The sequence below is a fragment of the Necator americanus genome, chromosome I (genome assembly GCF_031761385.1).
Source record: "Necator americanus strain Aroian chromosome I, whole genome shotgun sequence".
In the NCBI taxonomy this organism is placed as follows: domain Eukaryota; kingdom Metazoa; phylum Nematoda; class Chromadorea; order Rhabditida; family Ancylostomatidae; genus Necator; species Necator americanus.
In genome coordinates this window covers 31941080-31956418 of record NC_087371.1, presented here as the reverse complement: position 1 = coordinate 31956418, position 15339 = coordinate 31941080, and the positions used below count along the sequence as shown (strand labels likewise).

Below are 15339 nucleotides of genomic sequence, written 5' to 3'. Positions count from 1 at the left end.
TTTCGCCAAAAATTACATATTCTCAACACATTCGTGAATTATCGACGAATTAATCTTGAAACAGCAGCATCAGCTGACATTGTGCTGCCAGTCCCCGAGGGCAGCGATTTCGCCAAAAATTACATATTCTCAACCGCATCCGTAAATTATCGACGAAATCGAGAAAGAAAAAAACCTTCTGCCGGTCACAATCTGCTTTTCAATTAGATGTAATCATTTTAGATGACTGTCAGTAACTTTACTGCTTAAGAAATGTGAAGTAACGTGGAACGGATGTGGTGAATTACTGACAGTCATTCGCTTAAACCTCAACCGTTTTTCCCCTTACACCGTTATCAATTCGAAATACTCGTCACAACGACAATTTCCTGCAAACTTTTTCCATTTACGTCGCTTTCCTGTGGGATGCCCAAAAACTGGTCTTGATTCCTGATTGAACGCAACAAAAATAATAATCGATAATAACCAGGAGGATTCTGCAATCATTTATTGAAAGAGAGGTACAGTAGGACATACTACAGTAAATTTTATGGGTACAAGATGCGTATTCTGTTTATCAATACATATATAAATCCTTAAACAACAATTATTTGTGTTTTCATGAAACAAAACGAAGAAATAGTTCTATAGTAGGGTCAAAACGACATCATGGTGAAGTTATGTAAGCGGCTGCGGTCGAACCGATCCGTCGAAGAGTAGCACGGTTAGGATCTAGGAGGCGGGACCCTTCGTTTACCAGCATTTCTCGCTGCTGTAGTTCGTGATGGCCCCACCTCGATTCAAATCGGCCTATATGGGCGCTTTGTATCTTTCTGATCTCACTATAGGCTTAGTCGTGCTATAGACCTTACGTAACTCGTGCGCAAGGAGATTCCTCACAAATAAATAAATATAAATAAAATAATATTAGGGTTTAAATAGCGTATCTAGAATCAATGAATTAAGCATCATCTTGCTATTAAGTTCACAAATATAAATAGAGCGCTTTCACTTTCAAGCTTTCGGGTTTTTTTCACAAATATAAATAAATAGTACTTCGTCCCTGAAATGGATGCCTGTGAATCGATAGTGACCACCATTTTCAAGGAGTAGGTGGGCCACGTTGCACGGCTAAGCTATAATATAGCAACGATTGGAATAAAACTCTTAGATGAGACTGTGACCGTCTCCTGAAGATCAATGAGAGTTTTTTTTTTCAAATCTCTGTTTGCTGATTAGGAATTTGAAAGTTACGGAATCCTAGACGGGAACTAACTTGTACTTTGCATGACAAGTGAATTTATATGAATGGAACAAAAATGATCGTACAAATATTTAATACTAATAACTTCTACTAGGGTTGATAAATTGGTGCCAGACTTGTCTGGGAGGATAAAACCACTGACTTGACCCGTCTGTTGACCCCCACAAGTCATTGTTTGGGCCAGCTACACATTCCTCAACCTAAATTGAAGTGAACGTGATTTCGGGTCCCAAACAGATTGATTAACGCCAGACACACTTTATCCTTTATGACACTTTATAACTGATTCCTAGCGACTAATTTGTGCTTTGCTCAAAAAATGGATTTATATGAAAGGGACAAAAATTATCGTACAAATACTTGATATTCATTTATTGTTCTTTTGGAAGAAAACGCACTCGAAGTTTCTTTCAGGTTTGGCTTTCAATCAGAAAAAAAAATCTTCTGGCGACATTCAATACGTATATATGTGGTTATCACTTATTTGTTCCTCACAATTTGTGTATTAAAGGACAAAGGATAAAGTGTCTGGGTTCAGCAATCCGCTTGAGACCCGCCACCACCCGTTCACTTCAATTCAGAATCATTTGAGGTTTACGAACGTGTAACTGGCCTATACAATGACTTGCGGTGGCTAGCCGATGTGTCAAGTCAGTGTTTTTATCCTCCCAGACAAGCCTGGTACCAATTTAACGACTTCGGAGGGATGAAAAGCTTGATGAGCACTAGGGCGGATTCGAACCTCCGATGGATCGTGCAGGTAGCGGAACCTCTAACCGACTGCGCTACACCCGCCCGATTATATTAGTATAATATTACCAATTTGTGAATTATATGGTAAAAAAGATGGCCTGATTTTTCGAACATTTTTCAATAACTGGAAAGCTTATGTGATTTATTTGTTAAATATTTTTTTGCACGCAATTCTTCTTCACATAAGTTCTTAAGCTATATAATAATATTAGTATGATATTACAAAGTCTAGTCTAGCATTTTATATGCTGGTTACAGTAATAATTACAAGTTGTTTTGTAATAATGCCTAACCTGTACAGTAGCTATTATTTTTCTTTCTGATGACACTCTCTTCTAGATGGTTCCGCATTTATGTACATACATATGTGATCCATCACCTTGGCCAGTTTTAGCAACAAAAAAAACCTGTACTAATTACAATTTTTCTTTTTTTAAATCGATTTTTGTATTATTCTATTACTACATAGCATTCTTAGGCCACCAATTGTAATATAAGAATTTGAACAATAAATAAAATCACATTTGCGATACAATATGTAATTAATTACACCATGTTCCACCTCATTTCCCCCCACTGAAACCACTCAATCACTTTTTCCTTCTGTTGAAATGATCGTTTGTGTATCTAATATAAGATAATAGGATCTAGCATTATGAACATTTGAGAAGAAATAGCCGTGACGTTTCTGGAGGAGGTGTGTGTGATGAGTTTTTTGTGTTTTTCAGTCAGCTACCGTCTAGAAGAGACGGGTGAGACGGTCTTACTCTCGTTCACATATAGTATAAAAGCGCCACGATCGCCATCCAACGTGAGCATTTTCTATGGGATCATGTTAGCCGAGCAGCATATTGTTGCCGTGGCTTCGGCCTGTTCATTAGTCGCTATCACAGCATGTCTGATCGTTATCCCATTATTGTACAGTGAAATCAACAACGTCCATGATTTGGTGAGATTTTTTTTTCCCACGGTGTTAATTTCTTTTCATTTCAGATGGTTATTATTTAACCTGGCTGAGGGCGGGTGTACATTAGTGTAGCGGTTAGAGGTTCCGCTTCCTGCACAATCGATCGGAGGTTCGAATCCGCCCCAGCGCTCACCAAGCCTTTCATCCCTGCGGGGTTCGGATAAATTGGTACCAGACTTGTTCGGGAGGATAAAAACACTGACTTGACCCGTCGGCTAGCCCCCGCAAGTCATTGTATGGGCCAGTTACACGTTCCTGAACCTCAAACGATTCTGAATTGAAGTGAACGTGGGGGCGGATCCCAAACGGATTGATTAAAGGCATTACCCCACGAATCTGAGGTGGAACGGATTTCAAGTGGAGTATTCGTATACGGGATCGTAGATTATGGCGAGGGGGCGATTCCGTCCACTTCTTTCTAACTGCTGTAAAAAACGGCCCGGAAGATACGGCTTCAGGCGTTCTGGCGCACTATTTTCTACAAGGAGTTCGACTGGAGCGCGCCAGCCTTGTGCGATGCGGCCGCATCTTCCGAGCCGTTTTTTACGGAAGTTAGGAAGAAGTGGACGGAATCGCCCCCTCGCCATAATCTACTATCCCTTACAAAAATTTTCCACCTGAAATCTGCACCACCTCAGGTTTGTGGGGTGATGCCTTTAAATCCAGACACTTTATCCTTTATCCACCATACCGTTCTTAAAACTTGATAAATCTCTATTAGAGAGTTTATTGGGCTTTTTTTTCGCGAAAGTTCAACACATTCTCTCCTCCAACAATTCTTGAGTGTTGAACAGCAGAAGTGTCAGTCATAGAGCCCTTAGCTCTAAAAAATTTATCAAAATCCGCTAGAAAAGAGCAGTCTTCGCCTTAAACGACCGAAATAACCATTCAATTTGAAAGATTTTCTGCTTCGAAATTCTATGTGCAATAATCAATAAATAATCATGAAACATTTCATAATATATTGGTAACGAAGTGGTTTACCTGCTGAATTTAGGTCCTCGATGCGGTTGCAACTTTCCGTGTTCAGACAGATTCCGCTTGGGTTGAGATGATGGACATACAATTATCCGTTACACCTCCGTCAAAAGCTCGAGAAAATCCGTTCAATTCGATTTTCCGCCAAAAAAGGCAGTACGGTCTGCCAGCTTGGTGCCACTGTGAACCAGTAGTAATAAGCTGTCCGCCTGGTCCTCCTGGACCACCCGGCCAGCCTGGAGTACCAGGTAAACGCTCTCGTCTTCTTCAAAAATATAGGCTTTCATCTATTTGCTCATTTTCTAGGCAATCCCGGCCCACCTGGACCACCAGGTCGAGATGACATGACTATATACGCTCCTATTCACTGCCCTGCGCCCGATCCAGCATGCATCAGATGTCCACCGGGACCACCAGGGCCACCTGGTCCAGAAGGACCACCAGGACATCCTGGTATGGATGGCAGGCCTGGAAATCCGGGACCACGTGGAGAGAATGGTCAGGCCGGACCACCAGGACCTATGGGAGATCAAGGACAACCAGGTCATCCTGGTATGGATGGGAGACCAGGACAACAAGGACAGGACGGTCGTAAGGGTACAGGTGCACCTGGGATGCCTGGACATCCGGGCCAGCGAGGAGAACCTGGGAAGGCTGGCGCTCGCGGAAATGATGGCCAACCTGGTCAAGCGGGTCATCGCGGACCACCCGGGCAGCCGGGTATGCCTGGTCAGCGCGGAAATGACGGGCATCCGGGCGCCAACGGAATGCCTGGTCGTCCGGGCAAAGATTCGCACTACTGTCCGTGCCCGCGTCGTAGCACGCGCTCCAAGAAGAAGAAGGCCTAAATTTGTGGTCTCTTGTAGTAGGTCTAATGAAAAATATGTTTCTCTCTCTTATTTGAAATTTGTCACAGAAACAACAGAGATCCTTAATAGTCATAGATATAACTGCGTGACACTTTGCTGATGCGTGTAAAGAAAGTGGTCCCTTCCGGAACTTGTGGCTGTTTTAAATCCAACGGTACAGACAACTACAAAGACAAATGCAGAAAAAATCCCACATGAAGAGCGTTGTTTAAAAAAAACAGTGGAGAACACTATGAGTCCGAGAAGGAGCAATAAGCAAGTGCAGAAGTCGCAAACTTCACCGAAAATGTGGCGAGCAATTCTGGAAATCCTTTTTTTCTTCTTTGAACCTAGATGAAGGATTCGATTTGGGGTTAGAAGGCTCTAAAAACTTCGATATCAAGATTCTTGCACTTTTAGGAGAAATCTATGGAGAACAAGGTAAGGTTTTTTTTTCTAAATGAAAGCATATTTATGTTTGCCTTCGCGACAATGGCACGTCCACAACAGCTCGACCGCTTCCTGTGCTCTACACGCACATTCCTGCCTCTCTGGGACCCCTCTCGTGGGTCGCAGGTCTTAAAACATGACAACCGCCATTTCTGCAGGGTTTTTTCTGGACTGCACTTCCTTGCGAGACCTAACCGTTCGTCTGGTCAATATAATATATTCGGCGTTGATGCAGTTAGACATAAATACCCGATTCAAAAGAACTTTATCCAATTTTCCAGCAATTTACGATCAGATAGCGGTTGCCAGGCCTCGTTTTAAAGCACCACCCCATGATTCTGGAGTGGTCCGGGTTTCAGGCGGGTAATGTCTATACAGGGTCGTAGATTGTGAAGAAGAGGGTGATTCCGTTCATCTCTCCCTGTATCCGTGTAAACGCACGAACCCGGAACGCTGTTTCTTACGACGGCTTCTGTTGCAATGCACAACCTTTGCGCCCCGCCCCCATCTGTGATTCGTCCGAATGGATTTTCGACGAATCGCAGGCTGGGGCGTAAGAAACAGCGTTCCGGGGTCGTCTGTTTACACTGATACAGGAAGAGATGAGCGGAATTAGTCTCTTCTTACCAATTTACGACCCCGTATAGGCACTACCCGCCTCTAACCCTTACCACCCCAGATTTGTGTGGCCATGCCTTTAGCCAGTTGGATAAATTTTATTGGACATAGGACCTAACTTTAGCCATAGCAATAGGAAAGTGCAGGACTTCAATTTTGAATTTCTGATCACATTCAAGTTTGGAAAGGAAGAGAAACAGTAATTTCCTCTAAAACAAGCGTACTGGTTGGAAAAAGCCCTTACTTTGACCCGTTCAATTACAACTAAGTCATCTGCGAAAGTGAGTCTGAGTGAAGGCTAATCCTTAATCAGTCTTTAAAAAGGATCTCCTTAGTATCGCGATAAAACCATCCCTAGGATTATGAATGAATTATGATGCGCAGTTCATACCAGTCATAAAATCACAAAATACCTATTTTGGGAAAATCTGGAAAATCTAGGAAGCTGCAATCAAGTGTTTCTTTTTATGAATATTGTGGATAATCCACATTCATCTCAAAACAGAAGTACTACACAAGGTTGTGAGAAGAAATCGCCCCTATATTCCTTCTATACTAACATAACAATTAGTGCAATACCCTAAGGCATCGCTGGTGAAACAGAACGTGATGTTTTATTGGTGAACATCCTTAAAGACAATATTAGCAACAGGCGGTTTGCAATAAACCACTATAGTCAGGTCAAATCGACCTCAAATCTAGAGTTGCGCTCGAAATGGCGCACTAGAGCTAGCAATAGTGATTAAGGTAAGGATTAGGGTCAAGCGTAATGATGGGACACGACCCTCTTGAATACGATCTCCCTCCCCTCCTTCTTCTTCTTCTCCTCCTCCTCCCTCAACATTCCTGCGACAGTTCTCGGCTGCTGCCAATTCAAAATTTTGGAAATTCCATGCGTTTCAAGGAAGAAAAAATCGAAAAATTAGCCGAGCAACAAATAGAATAAATGGAAAATGAGAAAATCGGCACCTGAGAGAAACGAAGAAATACCAAGTAGTAGAAGAAACAAATTTATTGAAATGTTGTTGAAATGCTGCTGTTGAAATATTTTCATTTTTATTCTATTCTATTTTTATTCTTAAATCTATGAAATATCTTCAAATACTAATTCAAGGACGACACGACGACAAAAAAAAGAGAAGAATCAAGTGCAAAAGTCAAATTGGAGAAGAACGACGACAAAAAAACACGGAAAAACTAGCATTTTGTTCCTACATTATGATAATGGACGCAAGTTCGACACCCGGATGAGACAAATTTTTGCAAAAGAGTTAGGAGCTTTAAACCATTTCTAAGAAATGAAGAATTTAGAATTTTATGTAGTTTATAGCAGTTTAAAAATGGGTTAAATGGAATTTAATGACCAAAAAAACTCAGACTCTGTGCACATTGTTAGGTGTGGAAGATCGCGAAGAACTTCGTCATAGGAGGACCAAAGAAAACATTCTAGGAACCTTTTTAGAGAAGAGGGTTTGCCCTAAAAAACAGACATATCACTATTTCTTCATACCTCTTACTCTTTTTGGAATTTTGATAGGGCGAAGATTAGATAAATGACATTTTACCATTTTTGTCCTATCAAAAAATCTGGAAAAACGGCGGAGTCCTAGAAATTGTGTGATGCAGCATATGATAGAGAAAATTCTACGGCTATAACATACTGGAAGATGGTTTGCTTCGCTCTGAGTTACTCTGAGTTAATGAATTTTATTCAAGATCACACAGTTTTCACCGCGCGAGCAAAAATTGGGATTTTGGCAAGTCTTCCCATTCCAAAAAATGGGAGGACGCTTCAAAAAATCACCCGTAGAGGGACTAAGGGAACCCTTATGCGCAAAATTTCTCCTTCCCGAACCGTGTGGTTCTCCTAAAATGTAGACAGGACAAGTCCAAAAAAGTCTAAAAACTTTAAATTTTATCCCATCAAAAATCCAAAAAGACTAAGAGGTGGAAAAAACAGTGATATGGCTGTTTTTCAAGACAAACCTTATTTGAAAAACTACCTGAATTTTTTTCTTTTGGTCTTCTTCTGACGAAGTTATTCACGATCTCCCAGACCTCGCAATGAGCACATAATGCATTTCTAATCATTAAATTCTAATAAATCCACTTTTGAACTGCTGCAGACTACATAAAATGTAATTATTTAATTTAATAATTTTTAATTTATCATTAATTGTTTAATTAAAATTTTTCTTCATTTTTTAAGAAATGGTTTTCAGTTTCTAACTACTTTGCAAAAATTTGACTCAGCCGGGTCTCGAACCTATGTGGTCTCATTGTCTCAACACGTTGTACTTTTTTGATAACAAAATGTTAGGGCTTCCATGCGGTCCTGGGCCTAACACTATACGTACTATTTTGTGATTTATGTGATGATTTAATAACACTTTTTGTAATTTTTTATAATGTACGTAATTATCCAACACTGCGTAATATTTTGTGCTGACTATCATGTTACCCCTCGTTCGCTTCAGCCCCCCACCCCTTAAAATCCACACGTCCTGGATCCCTCTAGGTCTGAAGACAGAAAGAGCACCTGCAGAAGTACTTTGAGTAGCTTTTCATAGAGACTTCGCCCAACAGAATAGTCGCATCGATTTTGCTTGCGAGCTTCAAGTTTCTTCGGAATTCAGATGAGAAGAATTTAAAAATTTTCAACTTTTTTTGAATTTTTCCTATCCAAATTTATCAATTTTAAGACAGAAACTATCCGGTTCCGTAAAAGTTGTTAAGAAAAATGTTAAATCTGCAAAATGCTTATTTTTTCACCGCGTCAAGTGTGCAATCTTAACAAATATAAAAAATCGGAGTAATTGACTCTAAGCAATCCGGTAGCCGATTTGCGCAGCTTCTACACCCTGCGATTTTCAGGATTTCGCCGTTTTTTTTTCTCTAAATTTTATATAAATAAAGATGAGAAAAAGCCATACAAAAAGAAGATTAAAGTTCGACGTCTATCGAGAGGTTTTGCCATGCGATAAAACACAATTCACAATCCACGTTTTCGGCGACAACTTCACCACTCTCAACGCTGTAATATGAAACTGGAAAAAAAAAAGAAGGATAAAGTACTGATTCACTTAGGAGCGCCAACGCGTTTTACGACGTAATCGTAGAAGTTTTTGGAACGAGTTGGCGTCCTCGTCAACAGGGAGCCGATGGCCAAGAACATCGACTCTTTCCCGAAGGCTACTAATTTACGACCCGAAGGTCGGACGTCTAGCGGATGAGAACGATGTGGTCCAACGCCAACTTAATAACTAACCATGTAATTCGTCACTTTACGCGTATTCCAACATCAAGCTACGCAAGAACAAGAGGTCGAAGGACTTCCTCATTATATCGACAAAAGCTTTTTTGTTTTTACGTTGTGCCTCGAGATTGTACTTCACTTAGAGAATACCGTACCTTCTTCAAAGGCATTGTTGGTGATTTCAATCCCAAAGTTAGCCCCAGAAGAACGCCTGAGGAATTTCGCATTAGGATCAGCTACCTTAAACACAGTCAAGTCAAAATCAATGGAAGGAAGAGGCTACCAATTCTTTTCCGATCGTTTACCTCTAATTTAACCGCTAAAAATGAAACCTAAAAAAATTTAAAAAAAATAACAATAATAAACATAAAAGGAGTGAAGGAAGATAAAGTCGTTGGCGTGTCAATCCACTAGGGTTGTGCCAACGCCTTCAACTCAGACTTCGTTTGAGGTTTATGAACGCGCATGCAGCCTCACAAAATGACATGTGGAGGCTAGCCGACGGGTCACGTCAGTGTTTTTATCCTCCCAGACAAATCTGGTACCGCTTTATCGACTTCAAAAAGTAGTACACAATCAAACTCTACGATGCCAAGATTCAAAGAAGGTCGAATTTGGGACTTCAGAAAGATGAAAGACTCGGTTTAGAGTAGTGCGGATCCGAACTTCCGATCCAGAGTGCAAACATAGCGGAACCTCCTACCGACTGCGCTAAACTCCTCGTACTGTCCGATACAGCAGAATTATAGTCGAGTCGAAACGACGTGAAGTCGGGCGCAGTTGCGTAAACAGCTGCGCTCGCAGTGGAGAACCACCGCTACCTCCACTGCAAAGATGCAGAGATGAATAAAGCGTAAACTAGCGGTATTCCCGTTTAGATCGCTATCACTGGGTCCACCGTGTCCCCTTGATCCGACTATACATACTTTTAGGCTCCTCTTAAAGGCAGCATACCACGAATCTGAGGTGGTGCTGATTTCAGGTGGAGTATTCGTATACGGCATAGTAGATTGTGAAAAGGGGGATGGAGGGGGGGGGGGGGTGATTCCGTCCATTTCTTCCTAATTCCCGTAAAAACGGCCCGAAAGATGCGGCACGCGCACAAAGCTCCTTGTGGAAAATAGTGAGCCGGAATGCCCGAAGCCGTATCGTCCGGGCCGTTTTTTACGGCAATTAGGAAGAAATGGACGGAATCACCGTTCTCTCAATAATCTACGATCCCGTATACGAATACTCTACCGGAAATCCGTACCACTCCAGATTCGTGGGGTGATGCCTTCAACTAGACCTAAGTTTATAAATGTGATCATATAAGGTTCGAAGCAAGATGGACGTAGTAATACGAAGAACAGTATCATAATTTTCTTGTTGTACTGTTGATGTTTGGTGTAGTTAAAACCAAGAAGCTAATAAATCCAAAACAACTAAGCAGATTCAGCGTGACATTAATTTCCCTCATGGAATGTCTAGCAGTAAACTATTAAGCGATGGCACGCTCATAAAGTAAACCTTCAAACAATGCCGCCAAACTTCTCGTCATTTGAACTGCACTCAAATGATCATCGCATTCTGTTGTAAAAAAAAAATTTCATTTCTCCGTTGGCGTACGCCATTCTACAACAAAAACTACATTGTTGCCAGAATTTGCTATGAGAAAGGACACGACTTATACTTAAGTTTTAAATTATGTTAGGTTGGCAATTAAGTCCCCGCCGTTTTTTTTTTAAATTTTATTCTATGTTTTATTTTTTGCTCATAGCTAATTTATATTAATTTTCAGATCATTAAAATGGAATGTCAAGTTGAGTGTTTTGAATGGCATAAAACATTATGTCACAAATATTTCATGAATTATTAAATTAAAAAAAAAATCAAAAGATTAAATTATTAAATAAAGATTAGATTAAAACTTTAAAAAACGGCGGGAACTTAGTAGCCAACCTAATAGTTTCACAGCGTTCTCTGGGATGTAGCAGGTTTTCCTTTCAAAATAACATAGAAGAGGCCAAAAAGTAGCGCTTCCGAGATTGTGAGGTGTTCAGGCTGATGTTTTCCTAGTTTTTAGAGTAGGGGCAATGGTGACAAACCACTAGACCAACCATCTGCGAGACGATGGTTCGACACTTCCAATGGTCAGCAATCATTTCCTTCTTTTTCCTGCGCTGATAAAATCGGTTCCAGGTTTGTTTTATTGTTTTGGAGAATAAAAATAACTGATCTGAAATGACGGATACGCTTAGTAATTCATACTAATTTATAGTAGAGGGCAAAATACATCCACAAAACTTCTATAATCCTGAATTGAACGTTTTGACGCACTCTGAAAGAAGTGATAAACCTCAGCCACACCTTATTTCTTATCTTTTAACTTCTTGTTATTATTGTTGTTGTTGCAAACTTCAGTTTCATTTTCAGAAAGGGATTTCTACTGCTCAGGCGTATTCCACTATCCTACGGGTCTGAATAAACCTCTTTCCTTGAAAATCTCGAAAACAACCTTTGGAAAAAGTGGAACAGTAATTTTCAGGTACACTTTAACTTTAAAGAACTAAAAATTTAACAAATACATATACATAATAATATAATATAATAAATAATAATGTAATAATAATGATACAATAATAATATATAATATAATATAATACAATAATAATAATAATAACAATAATAATAATAATATAAAAACGAAGCAAACGTGCTTAAATATCACACACAACTGAACATGTACACTTTTTAGGAGCGCTAACTACCAAGCAATGGAAATCCTGTAGAAAAAAGAAAACCTTTCATCCGACTTCATGTTCTTTCCTACTACGGTTTATCAATAACTAACGATACAATACTACATTCCTTTACGATGGTTCCACTGTTTTTTCAGTTCAGAAGTTCCACTAGCAGATGATAAGCGGCTAGCGGCAAACCTTTTTCCCCGGTTTGCACTTTTTGTATTTATATTGTACGAAGATGATGTTCCGTCTCATGGTAGCCACTATAAAAGTCCCACAAATGTGGACCTTAAATGTTCTAGCGATGGTTGCTGAAAAGCATATCGTGAAAGTCGCGTTATTCTGTTCAGCTTTAGCTGTTTCCACATGTCTAATCGCTATCCCGTCACTATTGAATGAAATCGGCGAAATCCACAATATGGTGAGTAGCTTTCCATTAATTTCTCCGAGAGCGATACAAGGAGTTACAACCATTAGCCGTTTTTAAAAATCACTCCGCTCTCTTAAAGCCATCACCCCAGGAATCTGACGTGATATGGATTTCCAATGGTCAAAGACTATACAGGATCGTAGATTGCAGAAACGGTTGGGATCCCGCTCATTTCTTCCCAATCGCCGTAAAAAACGGCACGGAAGATACGGCTTCGAGCGTTCCGGGGCGCTGTTTTCTACAACGATTTCGATTGGAGCGCGCCAGCCTTGTGCACGCGCCGCATCTTCCAGGCCATTTTTTACGGCGAGGAAGAAATGGACGGAATCACACGCCTCTCCATAATCTACGATCCCGTATACGAATACTCAACCTGAAATCCGTACCACCTAAGATTCGTAGGGTGATGGCTTTAATACAGACGAATACACCCGCACCCTAATAAACATTCCCAGAGTATGTGATTATTTCTGAAAAAAAAATTGCGATGCATAGCCTTTTCTTGCAAATGAATTGCTGTCAATACCGTTTTTTGCTCCGATTTTAGTGTCACTTCGTTTCTTTTTAGTCTCTACTACTTCACAGTTACAGTAAATGAGGCACAAAATAAACTCATAGTCTTGAAGTAGTATTTCTAGGGAGAATTTGGAAAACGAAAGTGTCAAATCACGAAGGAGTGTTTCATCAAAGAGACCGTTGATTGAATGTCCAATAAATTACGTATGTTAAGGTCTTAGACTCAGTGGCAGCTTTTCGTGTTGAGACCGATGCAGCATGGGCAGAAATGATGGACGTACAAATCGCTGTCTCACCGCCATCGAAACCGCTACCGAATCCCTTCACGTCAATCTTTCGTCAGAAAAGGCAGTTCGCTGGTCTTCCAGCTTGGTGTCATTGTGAGCCGATAAGAATAACATGTCCTCCAGGACCACCTGGGCCGCCCGGCCAACCAGGACAACCAGGTTAGCTTTTCTGAATCACTGGGAACTAAAAGTAAGCAGTTAGTTGCCTGGATATAGTTGCTATCCTCTACCTGAACCCTCCAAGTCGTGCAATATTGCCAGTTTTTTGGGGCCAAAACACACGATTTTTCATCAAATAAACATTCATTTTTCTCGAATTTTCAGTGATATTTTGGTTCATATCACCTGTCATTTCAGGAACTCCTGGTCCTCCAGGAATGCCAGGAAGAGATGACATGACAGTCTACGCTCCAATACATTGCCCTGCTCCGGACCGTGCATGCATTAGATGTCCACCAGGACCACCAGGTCCGCCCGGACTCGACGGACCACAAGGACATCCCGGCATGGACGGAAGACCTGGGAACCCAGGAACACGTGGAGAGAATGGTAAACCTGGACCACAAGGTCCACCAGGCGATCCTGGTATACCTGGTCACCCCGGGATGGATGGAAGACCTGGGCCACCTGGTATGGATGGCAGAAAGGGTACCGGCGCGCCAGGTATGCCTGGACATCCTGGGGGACGTGGAGAACCTGGGAAAGCTGGAGCTCGTGGGAACGATGGATCACCCGGCACACCTGGACCCACGGGACCTCCGGGTCATCCAGGTGCACCCGGAAATAAAGGAATGGACGGGCAACCGGGAGCCAACGGACAACCAGGACGTCCCGGCAAAGATTCACACTATTGTCCGTGTCCTCGTCGCAGCGTTGCAACATCTGCTAAGAAGAAAGTTTAGGAAGCAAATAGCGATCGGAGGCACGTAGTGCGTATTGACGTAGTAGTTGTAAAGAATAAATTTTTTTTGATATACGCGGTCTTTACATTCCACAATGTCAAAAATCTCACCTTTTCACTTCTCACGTAAATATACTATCATTCGGTCTGGTGGTTCAAAAGATTTTGAGACAAGCATCGACGTAATTGAATGACTAAGGTAGTTTGACTAAAGTGAAAAAAAGCGAGAAAAATAGAAGATAAGAACAGAGAATTGCAGGAGAGTGATGTTCCTGAGTATATTCAGTAGATCAAAAAGGACACGTATCGGCACATGATCATCGGATGCATAAGGTACAGTAGTGTCAAAACGACATGAAGCACGTTGAAGCGCAGTTGCGCGCGAAGCGGCGCCAATCTTCGCTGCACTTCGCGCTGGATTCACCTCGATTCCAACCGCAATTACTAGAGCCAAATATCCGAGCAATACTTCTTCGATATGCAGTACTTCAGCTATTCTTCAGCTCTTTTCTCATACATTGATAGCTGGGGAATGATTATAAACTGCAAAACGGGGCAGTTACATAATTCACACAGGTCGGAAAATGCACTCTTTTTAGTTTTGTCGTTCTCCTTCTCTCCATCAAGCAGAAGGACGTATAGTTGGGCCAGAACGACATGAAGCACGGTGCGGTTGCGTAAGCGGCTGCGCTCGAAGCGGCGTCGTGGAGCGTAGCGGTTGGGATCCTGTAAGGATCTTCGCTTCCGTCACCCATCTCTGCAGTTCGCCATGGTCCTACCTCGGTTCCAACTGCTGCTTCCACCGCGTCGTTTCGAGCGTGTACGCAAATGCACCGCAACTACAGTCGTGATTTGTGTCGTTTTGACCCGACCATATCTCTGCTCACCGTGGAAGTACACCTAGAAACAACAGCTTAATGAAGCTGTGATATGTAACAGTAAACAGCAGAAGTGGTCATATCCTCCTGTTCACTATCCTAGTTGCAAACACTTGCATTTCAATCAAAACGAAATCACACAAGGCTTTAAAGGCAGCATACCACGAATCTGAGGTGGTGCGGATTCCAGGTGGAGTATCCGTATACGGGATCGTAGATTATGGAGACGGGGTGGTTCCGCTCATCTCTCCCTGCATCACTGTAAACAGCCGCCTCCAGCATGCTGTTTTGTACGACACCATCTATTGCAACGCTCCACCTCTTGTGCCGCCTCCGCCCTGCGATTCGTCAAAAATCAATTCGGACTGCTCCGATAGGCAGTAAGGGACGCTACGCGTGCAAGGGTGGCGCGCTGCAATGGAAGGCATCGTACAAAACAGCGTTCAGGTGCCGGCTGCTTGCGGCGATTCAGGGAGAGATGAGCGGAA

General features: G+C 41.8%; 2 protein-coding genes across 3 annotated transcripts; both read left to right on the top strand.

Annotated features, from left to right (window-relative positions):
• Positions 1-2828: 2828 nt before the first annotated feature.
• Positions 2829-4789, top strand: RB195_007473 (uncharacterized protein; the record flags this gene model as incomplete). The annotated part of the gene is made up of 3 exons (XM_064181121.1): positions 2829-2945; positions 3961-4189; positions 4248-4789. The coding sequence occupies 3 exons, from the start codon at positions 2829-2831 to the stop codon at positions 4787-4789; spliced, it is 888 nt and encodes a 295-aa protein (XP_064037935.1).
• Positions 4790-12077: 7288 nt separating this feature from the next.
• RB195_007472 (uncharacterized protein) lies at positions 12078-13974 on the top strand (the record flags this gene model as incomplete). Of its 2 annotated transcripts, none has more annotated exons than XM_064181119.1 (3): positions 12078-12260; positions 13000-13231; positions 13430-13974. In XM_064181119.1, the coding sequence occupies 3 exons, from the start codon at positions 12078-12080 to the stop codon at positions 13972-13974; spliced, it is 960 nt and encodes a 319-aa protein (XP_064037933.1). The 2 variants fall into 2 exon arrangements, with proteins under 2 accessions (XP_064037933.1, XP_064037934.1); XM_064181120.1 differs by having other exon boundaries at positions 12144-12260.
• Between the last annotated feature and the right edge of the window lie 1365 nt (positions 13975-15339).